This window comes from Rousettus aegyptiacus, unplaced genomic scaffold, assembly GCF_014176215.1.
Source record: "Rousettus aegyptiacus isolate mRouAeg1 unplaced genomic scaffold, mRouAeg1.p scaffold_m13_p_2, whole genome shotgun sequence".
Lineage (NCBI taxonomy): Eukaryota > Metazoa > Chordata > Mammalia > Chiroptera > Pteropodidae > Rousettus > Rousettus aegyptiacus.
In genome coordinates, this window is record NW_023416295.1 from 176,436,134 (window position 1) to 176,453,243 (window position 17,110).

Genomic DNA, 17,110 nt, shown 5'->3' on the forward strand with positions numbered 1-17,110 from the left:
CGGGGCAGCGAAGACCCCGGGCTCCTGAAAGCTAGACCTCCTGCACCTCCTGCAGCCTGGGGCGGCCGTGGCACCAGGGCAGAGTCACTACATGTGTGTACCGCCGTGCATGTGCACAGGTGTGCATGCAGGCGTGATGGTGAGCAGGTGGACCGGGCCCTCAGGACTGCGTGCCGTGGCCTAGCTCTGCTGGAAGCTCCCTGGAGATGCTCCATGTACCAAGGGCCCGCTGCTGCCTTTCCAAGACAGGGACCTGGTTCCTCGCCGGAGGCCAGAGAACGGTCGTGACCCTGGGACCCTGTCACCATCGCCAGACAGCCCAGGCCAGGGCACATACACTCCGCCCACCCCCAGCCTTCTCCAGCCTGTATTTCAAGCTTGGCTTCTGCCCCCGCCCCCAGGAGCCTCCTCCCCAACCCCCAGAAGAAGATGCGGGGAGGTTCTGCCCTGGCCAGCATCGCCCACGGTGCCAGCTGCGGCTGCCTCCATGGCTGGGCAGTGCCCTTTCCTCCTTGACGGGTGCACGGGGTGCCCCTGGGGTCCCCCTTCCTCCCCCTGGGCCTCTGCGGCTTCCACCTTCTCTCCTGGTCTCCCCTGGCACCTCCCAGGCCTGGCCCCAGGCCCTCTCCTGTCTTGGGGTGGACTCCACTGATGGTGTAGCCAGGTATGAACTTCTAGATGCCCCGTCTTTCCCGTCAGAACTAGCGGGCACTGCCCCAGTGCCTTCTGGGAGCCCGCCCTGCTGGGGAAAGTCCACGGTCGGTTCTGCCTGACTTCGCCGAGTGTACTTCCTTTGTGGTTGGCCTTCCTTTTATTCTGGGAGCTTCTGAGAGTTTCTCGCATTACTCGGGTCTGGGTCTGTCCCTTAGATCTATTTGGAATACGGTGGGCCTGCAACCGGAAGACAAGTGATCGTTTATTTGACGATTTCCTCTGCTTTGCTGCCTTTTATTTCCTCCTCCAGAATTTTAATAAGTGAACGCTGGTTTCAGCTTTCACCTACCTTTCCACCCGACTTTATTTTCCACAGCCTGGCTTTCGGTCACGCCCATCCCGCCCTTCAGTCCATCCTCCCCTGTAGCTTAAAATTGGTTAGTTACATTAATTTCCAAGAGTTCTTTTTTTTCCTCGTTTTCCTTTTTTAAAAAATATAGTAGCCTGATTTTCTCTTGCTGCTACTGCATTCTCTCAAATTTCTTTGTGAAAGATGCTATTTAGAATTACTATTATTATTATTATTATTATTATTATTATTATTTTACTTTTCCTTGAATCGTGTTTGATTTCTCCCGTAAGGGTCACGTGCGGAGTGCATGTGTCCTGGGCCTGCCGGCCAGGTCCTCTCTACAGGGATAAAGGTTGAGGTGACTACGGTAACTGGTCACTGTGGGTCCCCTCTGCCCCGCGTGGCCCACCCGGCGTCTCGTCTGACCCGGAGAGCTGACCATAGGTCTTCCGGGAACAGGAAGGGCGGAGGCGGCGACGGAGCAGCGAGGAGGGTGCCGTGGCGGGCACCTCGCTTCTGGGCTCCGTCCTGCCCTGGACCTCCCGGCCCTGCTGGCTGTGGGTGGCCAGGGGCGTCCACTCCGCTCCGCTCTGCCTTCCGCACACACGTTCTCGTTAGGGCACGGGGCCCAGCCTGCTCCACGCAGTCCAGGGGAGCCGATGGGACCCTCCCCAGACTAAAATGAAAATACTCAAGACGACAAGGAAAACCTGTGACTTCAAAACGCACGTTGATCAAATGTCGAAAAGTCCTTTTCAGTACGAGGCCGCGTTTACTTCTTTAGCGAAACATGACACAAACGTGTCTCGTGGCGGGACGGCGGTGTTGAAGGGGACACGTGAGTGACACTGAGAGCCACGGGAGCTGCACCGGGACGTGACATTCCCGCGTGGCCACGGCCACAGCCGGGCGACAGGTCCCTCCCTGCCTCCGTGCCCAGTCGCCAGCCTCAGGCAGAGACACGTAAACACACGCGTGTTTTCCCGGGCACCGCGGCCGCCATGGCGTGCGTGGCTGTCGACTCTCCTGGGTGCCCGCCCATCGCCCCTTCTAAGGTGACAGGTACAGGCCATGCCGTGAGCTCTCTCTAGAAGGGCTGGTGCCCGGAGGGTGAACGTTCTCTTCAGTTCTCTTTACGGAAGCATCCCCCGAATGGTTGCTTTTTAAAGGTTTCGGGGGTGAATTTAGAATACTATTCAATTTTCAAAATTTCAAATCATGCGCACTGAGGACGCGGCGACGTCGCAGGCGGCTTTGTTTCCTGATTGCAGCCCCTTTGTGTCCTGGACGTGCGGGCGTCACGGGCACCCCGGGGGCCCTTCAGGCTGGAGCGCAGGCTCTGCTGCAGGCGAGGAAGGGAGGCCGATGACCTTGGCGGAGGTCAGGCTCTGCAGGCCAGGTGGGGCTTCGCTGGTCTGGTGAACGAGCTTGCAGGAAGGGGGTCCCGAGGAGGGACTCCCCGAGGGGTGAGAATGTGGCTTCTCCCAAGGCAGGTCCTGAGCCATCTGGCCAGAGCGAGCCCATGGCCACTCCTCCAGCTGAGGGCTTGGACCCGCCACTCCTGTCTTAGGCGACTCCCCAGGATTCAGGGGGCTGGGGGACGGGTGCAGCCACAGGTGGCCTCACCCATCAGGCCAGGTGCGCATCATGGCCTGCCGGTCATTGCTGGGTTTGGTGCCAGCAGCCACGCTTGTGCAGGCCTCGGTTTCCCCAAATGTACATTGCAGGGTTTTATTTGACCTCTGGGAGCCCTTCCAGGCTGGCCTCTTCCCCTTCCTGGCACATAAATGCCCACGCAGGAAGGGGGCAGCCTCAGTGGGAGCCTGGGGGCTGCCTCACACTCAGGGACCCTCTCCAGGACACCCTTCTTGTCCATCTGCCCACCCACACCCCCCCCCCCAGACAGATCATAGCATAGGTTCAGGTAGAAGCTTCTGCCTTGGCCCCGGTCTGAAAGCCTTTGCTGGGCATTTGAAATTAAATTTGAAATTCAGCTCAAGCAAAAACGCCTTGAGGCCTATGACACTGTGCTCCGGGGGCTCTGGGCAGGACACAGATGCCGGTACTCTGGGGCAGCGACAGAGAGGCTGTTTGGCTGGAAACAAATACTGGCCGCCGGGAAAGGCGGAATGAAGCCTCGGGCAGGGGCAGGAGGCGGGAGTGCCGGCTGTTTGGCTCGCTCGCGCTCGGGTACCCGGCGGCTTGCTGGCCGGGAGAATGTCACACGCTGGGGCAGGGACGCGGTGCAAGTGTTTCCGGGCAGAGGTGCGTTTCACAGGAACCACTGGGGGTCCGCCCTGGGCAGCAGCGATACCTGGGCCGCGCTCCCCGTCCCCCCAGGGGCCTTGGGGTGCGAGGAGGCTGGGCACTCGGGAGGCCACGGAGCCCGCTCCCCCGCCCACGCGGCCGGCTCTGCAGTGAGGCCCCTGCGCACCTAGGTGGAGCCCGACCCGCGGTTTTCGGCTGGACCGGCCGCGCCTGACCCGCCGGCGCGCCAGGCGGGGGCGCTGCAGGGCGGCGGGGGTCCCCCGGGTCCCCTCCGCGGCCCAGTGCGCATCGGCGGGCCGGGCGGAGCGCAGACGGCGGCGGGCGCGGGCCGGGCCCGGGTTCCCCTCTCGCCGCGTCCCCAGGCGCGGCCAAGCCGAGCGAGCGGCGGGCGCGCGTCCGCGGGCCGGAGCAGCGGCGCCCCGCGGGCGGCCAGGCGCGCAGCGTCGCCGGCCCCACCTGTCGGCGCGGCCGCCCAGCCACCGCCGCCGACGCCCGCACCGGGAGCGCCCGCAGCGCGGGCACCGCGAGAGCGCCGGCCCGGGCCTCGTCCGCCGGCGGCAGCGGAGGCGCGAGCTGCGGGCAGCGCGGAGGCCGGCACCGTCCGGCGGGATCCCGGCCCGCCGGCCCCGGGCCGCGCAAGTTCGATCGCGGAGGGCCGGGCCGGGCCGCGCGGGCCCCGGCGGCGGCGATGGTGCGGCAGCCCCGCGCGCTGCGCGCAGCTCCGGCCCCGAGCCCGGCCCTCCGCGGAGGTGGCCGCGCGGCCCCCTGAGCCCCGGGCCGGAGCGAGCGCGGGCGGCGGGAGGCGGGCGGCAGGCGGAGGAGGCCGGGCCGTTGCGCAGTCCGCGGCCGGCCGTCCGGGCCCTGCTGGCGGCGCGGCTCCGGGGTTGGCGGGGCCGATTCATGGGGCCGCGGCGGCCGCCTCCCCGCGCCCGGGCCCCCGGCGCCCCGCAGCCCGCGATGGTGGCCGAGTGGCCGGAGCGGCGGCCGCCGCGGCCCGAGACTCTCTGCTAACCTCCCCGCCCCCGCCCGCCCCCTCCCCGCGCCCCCCCCCGCTCCCCTCCCCCTGCCCAAAAAGACGCGATCGCCGCCCGGAGTGGCGCCTCCAGTCGCGGCGCCGGCGGCGGATGGAGTGCGCGAGCGGCCGGCCGCGGCGGCTGCGCCCGGCGCGGCGCTGATGCGGCTCCTGGACCTTCGCGGCGCGACTTCGGGGGCGTCGGCCGAGCGGGCACTCCGCGATGCAGCTGCCGAAGGCGCTCTGGGCACTCGCCGCGGCCGCGCTCTGCTGCTTCCTCGTCCTGCTCATCCACGCGCAGTTCCTGCGGGAAGGTAACCGTCCCCGCGCGGCGCGAGCTCGCGGGGCGCCACTGCGGGGCCGAGCGGCCGGCGGCGGACAGCGGGGGCGTCGGGCCGCGGCGCGTGGCCTCGCCGCCTCCCGCAGCGCCGCGGAGCCCCGGCCCTCGCCGAGGCTGCGGCGCCGGTCCCCTGCCCTGCCGGCCGGTGGGCAGCGGCGCCCGGCCGCTCTCGGTAGATGGCACCAGCGCTCCACGCTGCGCACAGGGCACGGGGCTGAGGGCGCCGGGAGCCCAGGGCGAGGCCTGCGCGCCCGCACCGCGCTCCCGACGCCGCCGTGCGGACCGAGTCAGGGACCCGGAGGCGCGCGGAGCAGGGACTTGCCGCCTCAGCGCCGGGGCGCCGCACCAAGTTCCTCCCGCGCCGGCCGGAGCGCAGAGGGCTTTGAGATCAGGCTCTTGGCACTTGGCTGAGGGGGACAGGTTGATGTTGGACTCCCTCTGGAGGGGTCTCTGGGACAGGGGCGCCCTGCACCAAGGGCTGCGCAGGGACCCAGGCGCTGTGGCCCGTGGGCACTCCTGGAAACTTCCTTGTCCCCCGGGACTGGGCTTCCGGTATGGCGCCTGGGCGCTTGCGGCCGTCCCGGCCCCGCCGGCCCCCGCGCAGCAGCGGACGGCACGCGTGCCCCACAGTCGCGTGCCCCACAGTCTCGTGCCCCACAGTCTCGTGCCCCACAGTCTCGTGCCCTGCCCGTGGCCCATGTGCCCTTGCCCTCAGGCACCCTGCCACCAACCCGCCTGGCGCCCCCCCTCCCCGCACAGGAGGCGGTTGGTGGCCAGGCTGTGCACGCAGGTCCTCCTTAGCTCCTGGTGCCTGCAGAGGAAGCTTTGCAGCCCTCAGCTGCCTCCCGCCTCCTTAACGAGCTGCCGAGCTGCCGGCCTGCCTGGAGGCAGGAGCTGTGGGAGGCCGGCCCCAGGCCTGGTCACCCCTTCCGGCTTCCTGCTGTCCCTTTCCTTTTCCTCCCCTTGACTTTGAGTCCAGGCCCTGAAGGGAGTAGCATGGTCCCAGGGGTGGCTGTGGGCCCAAGGGCCTGACAGGGCAGCCCCCTCCCCACCCACGGCCTCAGGAGGGGGTTTGTGTGAGTGGTTGGTCCCCTGGGGCTGGCGAGTCCCCAGAGGCCTGTTCTCAGCGAGGTCCTCTGCCCAGGGAGCCGGGGCCCAGCCAGTGGCCCCGGGGACCCTGTGCGCTGGGCCGCAAGCTCGTCACTGTTTCCACTTATGTTTTTCAGGAGGTTCACTTGGAAAGGGGGCCCGGCTGCAGCGGGGGGACCCGGCTGCAGCGGGGGGACCCGGCTACAGTTTCGGTGCTCCTCACTAAGGCAGTCAGTGCCCGCGTTTGGGGTTTTCCACCGTCGGGCCTCGTCCCTGACTTAGTGCCAGGGTGAGATGCCGGCAGCCTGTGGCCCAGCACAGCCCGTCCACTCGCCGTGGGGACTGACCATTCCTGGGGTGTCCAGGGGCGCCACCGCTGTCTGGCCGTGGCATTTGGAATCCAGAGGAGTGTCTGTGCCTCAGACCCAGAGGGAGAGGGTGGGTGTGGCAGGCCGGCGTCTGGGAGCACCTGCTCAGGGACGGAGTCTCGGGACGGGTCACGGAGGGCCCTTCAGATCACCGGCGTTCTCGAGGCAGACACGTGAGGTCTTCTCTGAGGGTGGCGTCGGGGGCAGGGGTGCGCTCAGGAGGACACAGTGCCTGGGGCAGCGGCCTCTGCCTGCACTGCCCTCGGGTCCTCGGAGGTCAGGACTATGGTGGTCCCCTGTCCTCTCTGAGACACCCCATTCGGCCCCTCGGTGTCAGGAGCCTGGGGCAGGCCTTGGGGAAGGTTGGGGGCCACAGAACCCTGGTTCTTGGGGAGACCCAGGGCCGCTGCCAGCTTTGGGCTGCAGGCCCCAGGCCACTTCCCTCCAGCAGGGTGCTGGCCGGCGGGAGGGAGGGAGGGAGGGCGGGCAGGGGCGAGGCGGGCAGGCGGACAATTGGGACTTGTTGTCTGCAGGGCAGTGGGAAAGAGCTGTTTAAATCGCCATTTCCGTGAATCTGGGTTTTCAGGGGTGAAGAAGGGGGGACACAGGGAGCCGGTTCCCGCATGCTGCCTTTGTGTGCAGATCCAGCTCGGCCGGAGGCTAATCTGCCCCCTCCGGCCAGACCGTCTTCCAGCGCTGGCTGAGAGGAACAGGGCGCTGCAGGGGGGGGGGGGGGGCATGGGCCCTGACTGCAGCCTTGGCCGCAGTAGTATTGGTGAGGAGGGTCCCGCCGGGTCATGCCCAGCCTGGGCAGCTGGAGGGCCAGGGACAGGCCCCCGGAGATGGCTGTGGGTCGGGTGCAGGGCCCCCTGAGGCCGGGGCAGCACCCTTCCGCGCTTGCCCCTGGAGGCACCGCGGCCGTCCTGTGGCAAGCCAGAGCCCCCGTCTCTCGCAGTGAGCGCAAGTGCCATGTTGGTCAACTGCAGTTGAAGTGGGGGCCGAGGGGGGCCTGACTTAAGACCCAGCTGCGTGGGTGGGGGCCAGAGGCAGGCTGTTCACGTCGCCTTCGCTGCGTTTGGTCTCAGAACACGGACTTGAGGGAACAGCTGGGATTGTAAAGACGTTTGCGCCCTGCCTCCCCGCCGGACTTTCCTCCCCGTCCGTCCCTCCCTCGTCCCTCGTCGCTGCCTGGATCACAGCGCTGTGCACGCCGTGGCTGTCCCGTTGACTCCGGAGCACCAGGAGGATCGGCCTACAGCAGGGGGCGGGGGGGCAGGCCCCTCGGTGCCAGGTGTTGGGGCTCCGGGGCGCATGGGGGCAGGAGCGGCCAGGGTGGGAGCTCCTGGCGCGTCTTGCTGCAGGGGCTTGAGTTCCCGGCGTCTCTCTCAAGCCCTTGGTGGCGGGGAGTGCAGAGCTGGGCAGGCCGGCCCCTGCGGGGGAGTGTGCGCACCCGGCGCCCTGCGGCGGGCCCGGCCCCCCTTCCGTGTGTGCTCCCCGAATCCCCCCGCAGCGCCCCGGGCACACTGTCTGTCGCGTAAACAGGATTCAGCTTCCGTTTATTTAGTTAGTTATCCCGGGAGCAAAGAATAACTCTGCGAGGCGGTGGCTGGTGACAGGCACGCGGCACTCCGTGAGGTCCCTTAGTGGCCTTCCGTGAATCGCCGCGGCTCCGTGCACTGACCGTCAATGGCTGTCATCGTCACAAGCGAAGCAGCCAGCGGAGAGCATTAACAGTCTGTTACGTCCATCGGTTTATTTAAGGAGATGGACAGGGATCTCAGGACGGACGCAGCGACCTCCGGGCACAGAAATACTGTCGAATGCAAGGAACCATCCCAGTGATGACTGTGCAGGTGACCCAGAGAGTTGGGGGCCTGCGGGCACCTTGCGTGCAGAGGGCCTGGTGGACCCACGCGAGGCCGGACAGCAGAGGCTGTTCTCGGCGGCTCTGGGGCCTCCGGCTGTGCCCGGCTCCCTTCTGGCTTCAGAGGCACAGAGGGACCAGGTTCTGGGGGCGAGGAGAGGGCTTCAGGAGCCCCGTGTCACAGACGCCCCCGGCCCCTCTCGCCCACACCCCCACGGGACCTCAGGGGCCCCGGGCGCCCGCAGCCCCTCGCGGACTCCGAGAGGCGCGTGTGAATGGCTGCCAGGGGCGGGGCGCTCGGAAGGCGATGGAGATGACCCGCTGCTTTGTCATCGTTTGCTGCCGCTCCTTGCGTGACAGAGGCTAAACGAAACCCACACCGACCGTAACGGGAACCTCGGCACCGAGTGTGTGGCAGCTGTGGAAGGTGGAGCCTGCAGGGACCGGGGACCGAAACGGAGGTCACCTCTCAGATGCGACGTGGCTCGCCGCAGCCTTGCGGGGCGGGCAGCCACATCCCTGAGGGCCGCGGAGAGGCTGGGCGCCCGCCTGGGCCCCCCGAGCCTGTGTCGGGGTCACACGTGCGTGCACACTCAGGGGGCCAGAGTGAGGGCTGACCGCCCAGCAGTGTCATGGGAACTCGTCAGTCCCCTGACTTTCATCCGGGAAACGGCTTTGAGAGCCGCGTGAGGGGCAGCCCGAGCACCTCGCTCAGTGTGGGCCCCCCCGGGACTCAGTGCTGTGGGGGGCGCCAGGAGCGGAGGGCACAAGAGGCGTGGCACGTCCCCGCCCCTGGCAGAGTGCCGGCTGTACCTGGGGAGCATGGGGTCTCAGTGTACCTGGGCAGTGCCACGCCGCTGACGCATGTGTGAGTGTGCGTGTGTGTGCGCGTGTGCGTGAGTGGGTGTGCATGTGTGTACAAGTGTGAGTGTGCACGTGCATGCATGACCATGTGTGTGTGTGTGCATGTGTGAGTGTGCGCACGCGTGTGCGTGAGTGGGTGTGCACATGTGTGCAAGTGTGTGAGTACGTGTGCACGTGCATGCATGACCACGTGTGTGTGCATGTGTGAGTGTGTGTGCGCGCGCGTGTGCGTGAGTGGGTGTGCACGTGTGTACAAGTGTGTGAGTATGCGTGCACGTGCATGCATGACCACGTGTGTGTGCGTGTGCGTGCATGTGTGCGTGAGTGCATGTGTGCATGTGTGAGTGTGTGCGTGTGTGCATGAGTGTGTGCGTGCGCACACATACGTGCTTCTCTGCACTGAGCGCCGCCGTGTGTGCCTGTGCTCGCGCGTCGGGCGCGGAGGCAGGCGACCGAGGTGTGCGACAACACGGCGGACTTGATTGAGAACCCGGCCGCGTGGTCCGGGGGCAGAGGGCACGGCCGTCCCCGCGGGGTACAAGCACAGGCACTGCGCCCCGCAGGAGGCGGGCGAGGACGTGACGTGTCGGCGTGTGAGTGCGCCTGTGGCCGGGACACATGGCCGCTGTCCACACGCGTGTCCGAGAGGATGGACCTAACGACCCCAATCTCTGTCCCGCTGCCGTGCTGACCGCCTCCCTCAGGGAGCCCGGCCTTTAAACCAGACCCATCTGTCACTGCACCGGCCTCTCGGGGGGACGTGGCGCAGCTGTGCCCCCAGCCCCTCCCTCGCACATGGTCGCACGCATGCATTCGAGCTTGCACACACGCGCACTCGCACACACGGGCACACAGCCGGCCTGCCTGCAGCCTCGGCCTGGGGGAGGGCGGGCCGAGGCGGAGCTCCCGTCCCCGGCGCCCTGCGAGGCTGGGCTTCTCCAGAAGCTTCTGCCCACCCAGAGTGCTCACGCACCATGAGCGAGTCAGGCCCGGCAAGGTCGCAGAGGTCGGCGGGACCTGCACCGACACCCGAGCTGGTGTCTTCCTTTCTCTGCTGTGCGGGTCCCGAGGCCGGACGGCGGCGAGTCCCCGTCGCACACCGCCTGGCCCCCCGCCCAGCGGACGCCTGCCCGCTGACCCTGCGCCTGGCCCGGGGTTCAGGCATGCTCGTGCAGGTGGCCCCTGGGATTAGGATGCCAGTTGCCGTGACATCGGGCAAGTAGCCGAGCCACTAGGAACCCCAGTCTCCCCCTGAGCAAGGGATACCAAGAGCTGAAGCTTCCGGTGGCCTCTAGCCCCGTGCCGGGCACCTCGTGCCGGGCACCTCCCAGGCGTGGATGCTGCTGTCAGGTTGTGCTTGAGGAGCCAGCACGTGTGGCCAGGGGACCCCCTGGTTCTGCCAGACAGACCAGAGGGTGCTCGGAAAGGCGGACATGGGCTCAGGACGCAAGTGCAGACGCCCAGCCCAGATGTGCTTAACCCCAGGGGCGCTAAGCGCTCTCTCCAGGTGCAGCTGCCCCCAGGCGCTCAGCCGGTGGTGTCTGGGGCCAGCCCCACTCCCTGCCCCCTGAGAGCCGCTTCCTTTTCCTGCTGACTCTCGGCCTGGGAGGCCTCTGCTGTGGCCACTCCTGGGACTCGGAGCCCTGGATCCAGGGAACCCCTGGGGACGGGCAGGGCTGGCGTCCTTCCCTGTGGGCCATGTCTGTACCCTCCATAGAGGGTCAGACAGGTCCCCACACCTAACCACCTCTGCACAGAGGGGCTCCCCAAAAGGAGCGGGAGCACTGGGACCCGCAAGGGTGAGGGGAAGGTGGCCGAGGGCAGGGTCCAGCCCAGCCATGCAGAGCCCTGGAGGAGGTGCCAGGAAAGAGCCTGGAGCGGGTATGAGTGGCCGGGGCTCCCCAGGTGTTTGCAGGGGCCCTGGTCCTTGAGTCAGGTACAGGCGAGCTGGGATCCACCTGCTGCCTCTGGCCGTCACCGAGTTCCTGAGTGCTGGGGGAGGGTGCCCATGCCTGCAGGCGCTGAGCTGGCCGCGGGCCAGGGCTGGACACCAAGGGGCCCGCGAGGTGGCAGAATGTCTCGGCCCACACTGGTCCTCGGTGGTGACCTGGCGAGTTCAAGAGGCCGCGCCTTCCTCTGGGTGCTGGGTTCGTCTTTGCTGGGAGCAGGGTCCCCATCTGGAAAGGGACGGCAGAGGTCTGGCGGGGGGGGTGACTTCCCCCGGGAGACCCCGCTCTGGGTCATGTCGCTTCCCGCCCGTCCACACCGCCTGCCGGGGCTCCGCCGCCCGTCCGCACCGCCCGCCGGGGCTCCGCCGCCCGTCCGCACAGGGGGTTCTTCCGCCGTCCGCCCGGCCCAGGGCGGATGTCGGGGACGTGGCTAGGTTTCCCATCGCATGGTGTCTTTAAGGACGCCCTGCGCAGTCGGCCCCTGCCGTGCTCAGCTGGGCGGCCTTGACGTGGCCTGCGGAAGGTCTGTGGGCGCCGCCCCAGACCACCTGGAAAGCACCCGAAGCCACACGTGACTTTGGAGAAAGTGGGTCACAGACTCAGACTGTCTCCAGCCTGCTCTCAGCCACTTGACTTCCTGTCACCTGGAGGGTGGGTGTGGACGCGTCACGTGTCTGCCGGGCTGGGGTGCACGGGGTACCCAGGGGCACCCAGCAGGCGCACCACACGAGGGGCTGGCGGTAGGGGCGCCCCGTGTTGGCGGGAACACGCATCTGGTCTTCGTTCTTTGCACCTAATCCCCAGCAGGAGGCCGGCTCTGCCCAGTGAGCTGCCATGTGCGCCCTCCCGAGCTGGGCATGCCCCTCGCGTGAGGCCAGGAGACGCCGCTCCGCGGGCAGCTGGCTCCAGGCGCAGGAGGGTCGGGCGCGACCGGATCCCTGGTCCTCGGCCTCCCAGCGGGCCGGGCCCCAGACCCAGTTCTCACGCCTCCGCCCTTTGAGGTGGAAGGTGAGCCGCCCTGCAGGTGGAGCCGGGTCTGCACTGCTCGGCGGCCTGGTGTGGGGCCCCGGCCGGCGTGTGCGTGAACATGGCCAGGTGCCGGGCCGGGCAGCGCAGGCCCTCCTGGACCCCCGGTCAACGGCACAGGGCTTCGAAGGGCCTGGTGGCCCCTCTGAGGGCAGCCCCCGCGGGCCCAGGTCTGCCGGCTGGTGGCCGTGGGGGTCCCTCAGGGCCAGGCGCCCCTCCCCCGCCTAACACGCCTCGCCCGCCGGGCGCTGCTGCCCATGTCCCCCCGTCATCCCTCTGACTGTGGGGGGCCGTTCCAGCTCGGCGCATGTGTGAGAGCCCGCAGGGGGCCTGACGGAGTCACCCGGGGTGGCTCTCCGCTCTCGCGCCCGTGGCCCTCGCACCCCCATCCCCCGCGAGGAGGCTGCAGTCATGTCACTTTACCCCTGAGGGAACTCAGGGACCGCGTGCAGGGCCTCGGCCAGGCCCCAGGGCCGGGGCCCGGAAGACCCCAGGGCCGGGGCCCGGAAGGCAGGCCATCGCGGCCGTGAGCCGTGCCCCCCGCCTCGGCTGGCCTCTGAGTGGGGTCCTAGAAAACCAAGCACAGTCTTGGGGTCCTGGCAGGGAGGGGCTGTGTGAGGTCCCAGGCAGGGTGGGCGCCATCCTCAACGCTGACCGTCGACCCTGTACCCCCGCCCCGCGTGAGAGTGGGGTGAGTCCGCAGGGACTGAGCAGGACCTCTGGCCGGCTCTGGTCCCTGGTCTCCTGTCCTGCCAGTTTGGACATGGTGACCATGGGTCGCTCCACCCGGCCCCCTGCCTCGAAGGCCCCCAGCTGGCGCAGGGAGGGGCTTCTGGAAGGGTCCAGGTTCCAGCGAGGGTGCCATCCTCTGGACCCTGCTGGAAGGCCCCACCCCAGGCCACACGCGTCCACTGCTGACGCCTACATTCGTCCCACACTTAAAGGAGGTCGTGTGGCCTTTGAAACACACAGTCCCAAGCCGGCTCCTGCCTGGAGGAGGCGGGTCTCATCAGCCAATCGCCTTTCTCCTCCCTGGCTCCGGGGCCGTGGGGCGGGCCAGAACCGGCCCCCGAGGGCCTCGGTGCAGAACCACAGACACCGCCCCGGCCCCGTCCCTAGGGGGCACCTGCTCAGTGATAGTGCCCTGTTCCCAGGGCCCGTTGCCTCGGTGATGACCTTGATAGACATGCCGGCCACGGCTCACCAGGCATGGTGATCACCGGCCGTGTACCAGGCCCAGCTGTGTGCCAGAGCCCACGTGCGTGCACGTGTGAGGCGCACAGCAGGGGGCCCCCAAAGAGGTCCACCTGGAGCCTGTGGCCGTGGCCGTGGAGAAACGGGCTTGGTGGGTCACGTTAAGGTAAGGCTCTCGGCATGAGGTAGGGTGAGCTTAATGACCATCGTTCCTGTCAGAGATGGGGACGCCAGGAGGAGCCACGTAAAGGTGGCGGCAGGGACGGGGGTGATGGGGCCCCGAGACAGGGGACGCCAGCTGCCACCAGAGGTGGGGTCGAGGACGGGCAGTCCGCCGAGCCTCTGAGGGGCCGAGGCCTCGGTCTCAGACGTCCGGCCCTGGGACTGCGGGAGAGCGAGTTTCTGTTGCTTAAGCCACAGGTTGGTGGGGCCCTCGGGCGCTGAACGGGCACCCACAGTGACTGGGCCCCGCGCCGCCGAAGTCCAGCCCCCTGAGCCGGGTTCTGTCTCGCCTCCTGCCCCCGGGTTCTGTCTCGCCTCCTGCCCGCCGTCTCGAGGGCCACACGGGGCGGGCCCCCGTCCGTGGTCCCCATCAGGGCGTTCAGACCCTGAGAAGCGTGGGTCGGGGTAGACGGCACTCTGGACCAGCCTCTGGGCGCAGCTTCAGCACGTCCCGAGCAAGGTCACGGACCACTGTGACATACGCGGTGGCTTTATGTGGGGCACGGATGGGCGTTTTTCATCTTAATGGCTGTGTATTTATTTTTATGGTTACCTTCTATTTACGGCAAAGGCGCTGGCTTCCCGTTTCTTTGTGACAGTTGGTGGCGCTCGGTGGGGGGACAGTGTGCTGGGGACACTGTGCTGGCCGAGCACATGTTTACGGAGCACCTGCTGGGCGCTGGCAGGACCGGGCTGGGCCCAGGGCGGCGGGCGGGGCAGCGGGAGCTCAGAGGGCCCGGCGGGGGCCCCTCGGGGGCGCTCACTGCAGCGCAGTCACCTCCTTGGGCGTCCTGTGGGCCGAGGCTGAGGAGGCCCTCAGGGGAAGGACGTGGGCCCCGCCGCGGACACAGGAGCAGAGGCGGCCGCATTCGCTTCCTGGAGCGGCCGTCACAGAGGAACCCACCGTCGCCTCGTTCTGGAGGCCCGAAGGCCGGACTTAGCTGTGGGCGAGCGGCTCCTCCGGGGCGCCTGTCCAGCCTCAGGGGTCCCCGGCATTCCTTGGCTCGAGCTGCTTCGCTCCAGGCCCTGCCCGTGGTCACATGTCCTTCCCTCCCTGTCCCCAGCGTCCTCGTCCTCTCACGAGGACACTGGCCATGGACTTGGGGTCCACCAGAGCCAGTGCGATCTCATCCGAGGTCCCTAATTACATCTGCAAGGACGCTCACTCCAAATGAGGCCGTGTTCTGAGCTTCCGGGTAGACCCGTCTTTGGGGACACTGTTGGCCTGCCCCGTGGGGGTGAGGGAGGGGACACGCCCAGGCCAGGGCCCTGGTCCTGCAGACCTTAGCCGCGAGCTCCAGCCCCCTTTCTGTCCAGCCTCCGCCTCATTCTGGGGTTCTCCTGGCGGCTGTGGGACAGGGGTGGTGGAGTGGCCGCTCCCTCCCTCGTGGGACCTGGTTGCTGGAAGGGGCGACCCCCGGGGAGGACCCCGCATGTGGAGGTCCCGGCGGTTCTGGGCCTGCCGTCCCTCCCGCCCTGGGGGCCTGCTGTCGGGGGGCTGAGCTGGCCCGGTGGGCCCGGAACGGCGCTTCTGGGAGCCAGACGGCTGGAGCCCCATGGCAGGTGCCCATCTGGAAGTTAAGACCAGTTGGACATTTGCGTCTGGCTTTCCCCAAGGCATTTTTGATTCTGATTGGAAGAGGCTGTTGCCAATTGAGCAGTTACTTGGTCTGCTCTTTAAACTGTGTCTGTCAGGTCCGTTCCCCTGGTTCCTGGGTTATCCACAGGGCGCCAACTCGCGCCAGGGGGCCTGGGTCGCCCGCGGGGCGCCGACTCGCGCCAGGGGGCCTGGGTTACCGCGGGGCGCCGACTCGCCTCCGGGGCTTCGCCTGCTTCTCTCCTTCCGTGAAGCGTGGGGTTTGACAACCAGAGCGAGATGCAAAGTCCCCTGTGCTGAGTGTCTCTCCTGTTGCTGCTGGGAGGGCCGGGCAGGCGATGGGGAGGTGGGACGTCCTGGGTGGGAAGTGCCGTTAGAGCCACAGGCTTAGGGAGCGGGACAGGGGTCCCCAATGGCTGGCTGTCCCCCGCAGTGCACTAACTCGGGTCTCGGGATCCCCCAGGCCTCTCATCCGAGCACGTCTGACCGCCGGGGCCGGTGGGCCAGAGGCAGCACCCACCCGGAGGGCGGCTCAGGACGCCTTGCGCTCTGGCCTTGCCGTGGGGGTGGGGCACGGAGGCGCCTGCAGGTTCTGAGGGGACCTCACTGTCACCGTGGAGAGTGGCCTCATGCTGATGTAGGGCGGGGACATGGACGCGGGAGGTGGCCGTGGCAGGGGCAGGCCTGTGCCCGGGCGGTGGGGTCTGCGGCGGGGTGGGGGCCCCTGCGTGCAGCCTGACCCCGTGTGGGCCGAGGGGCGGGGCGGACCCGCTGCCTCTCTGACCCGTGACCTTCACGGCAGCACCGGCCTCCTCTGTAAGGTGGAGCTTTGTCTCCTTCCCTGCCTGACTGTCCGTGACGCGCAGTGCTCCCCAGAGTTTGGAGGTGAGGGGGGCAAAGGCGAGGGAGGCAGAGGGTTTGGTGGAGCCGGTGGGCAGTGGGCTGACCCTGAGCAGACACCCAGGTCATGTTCGCACAGGGCATGGGCCGCGTCCACTGGGGAAGTGGCCGGGGCGTGACAGCCAGGGCGTTTGGGGAACACTCCCCCACAGGCGTCTACATGCATGCTGGGGGTGCCCCGGGAGGGGCTCCGGGGATCCTGCCGGGAGGGAGTCCAGGCCACTTGGTCTCCTGAGCCCCGCCAAGCACAGGTCCTGTGCTGAGGTCACCCCTGGGACCAGCTCATCCCGACCCGGCAGCCACTAAACAGGCCCCTCTTCCGGAGTGACAGGCCCCGCGCCCGTGGCCTCCCCTGTCAAGTCCTGGCTCTCCCCTAGGACTTGGGGACCTCTGTTCCCCGTGCCGGGGCTCCCGCCCTGAAGCAGCAGGGCTGTGACGGCGGGCGCCCCAAGGTCGTGGGGGGACGGACGAGTGACGAGAGGACGGGAGCCCCGTGCAGATGCAGATGACGGCCGGCCGGGCCGCACCCGCCCCCCCATGCGGGCTGGGGAGCTCCCTGGCCCGCCCACTGACCCGCCCCCCAGGCTGGGGTCCTCCCTGCCCCGCCCACCGACCCGCCCCCCCAGGCTGGGGCCTCCCCTGCCCCGCCCACCGACCCGCCCCCCCAGGCTGGGGGCCCCCCTGCCCCGCCCACCGCGCTTTGTCACTCTCGGCGTTGACTCTCTCGCTGCTGAAAGGCAGCACTGGGGGGGGGTCTCTGGACAGGGACTGACCCTGGGAGGACAGAGAGCTCGAGTGCTCATAGAACTTTCTGGAAAACTGGGAGGAGACGCAGGGGAAGGGGACGTTCGTGGAGCCTGTGTCCTCTGGGGCTGACCTTGGCGGGTCTCTGAGGAGGGTCGTCAGGGCCCTCGGGGCTGATCCCACGTGACAGCTGGTGACGGGGTGGGGGGCAGGGATGGGGGGACCGGGCGGCCGCAGGGCGGCGCTGCTCCCGAGCCCTGGCCCTGCGCTGACCCTGTGGGAAGCGGCACGCGCCTGAGCGGCCGCGGCGCTGGCCTGCGGGCTCGTGCCCAGTGCCACTGCGGCCTGCCGTCACCCTTCGCCTGCGTGAGCCGGTCTCGCGGCCCGGCCTGGGCCCACACGGTCGTCATGGCAGGCGCGCGCTTCCGCTGTGTAACAGGAGCCCGGATGCCGGAGGTGACGGTGACCGCGGCCGAGGTGGCAGAGCATCTGGCGTGGCCCCCGCTCGCTCTGCAGATGGGGGAATCGAGGCTGGGGCCGGGGGATAGCGCCCGCCCAAGGCTGCCCGGGCCCCAGCTCACGGTGCTGGCGGAGCGGGGAGGCGGCCTTCCAGGCGGGACCCGGCGGGGCCAGAGGCTTGCACACGGCCACACCTCACGATGGGCAG

At 68.3% G+C, this 17,110-nt stretch overlaps 1 protein-coding gene across 2 annotated transcripts in view; it reads left to right on the top strand.

Moving 5' to 3' along the window:
• The window catches only part of TAFA5 (TAFA chemokine like family member 5), a 103,664-nt gene that overhangs the window by 44,190 nt on the left and 42,364 nt on the right, over nt 1–17,110 (top strand). The window contains exon 1 of one of the 2 annotated variants that reach the window (XM_036237701.1): nt 4,346–4,600. The exons of the other annotated variant lie outside the window; for it this stretch is intronic. Coding sequence (XP_036093594.1) covers nt 4,510–4,600 — 91 coding nt within the window. The 5' untranslated portion in view covers nt 4,346–4,509. Of the gene's footprint in view, nt 1–4,345; nt 4,601–17,110 lie in introns of those variants that run through there. 2 annotated transcript variants of the gene reach the window in all.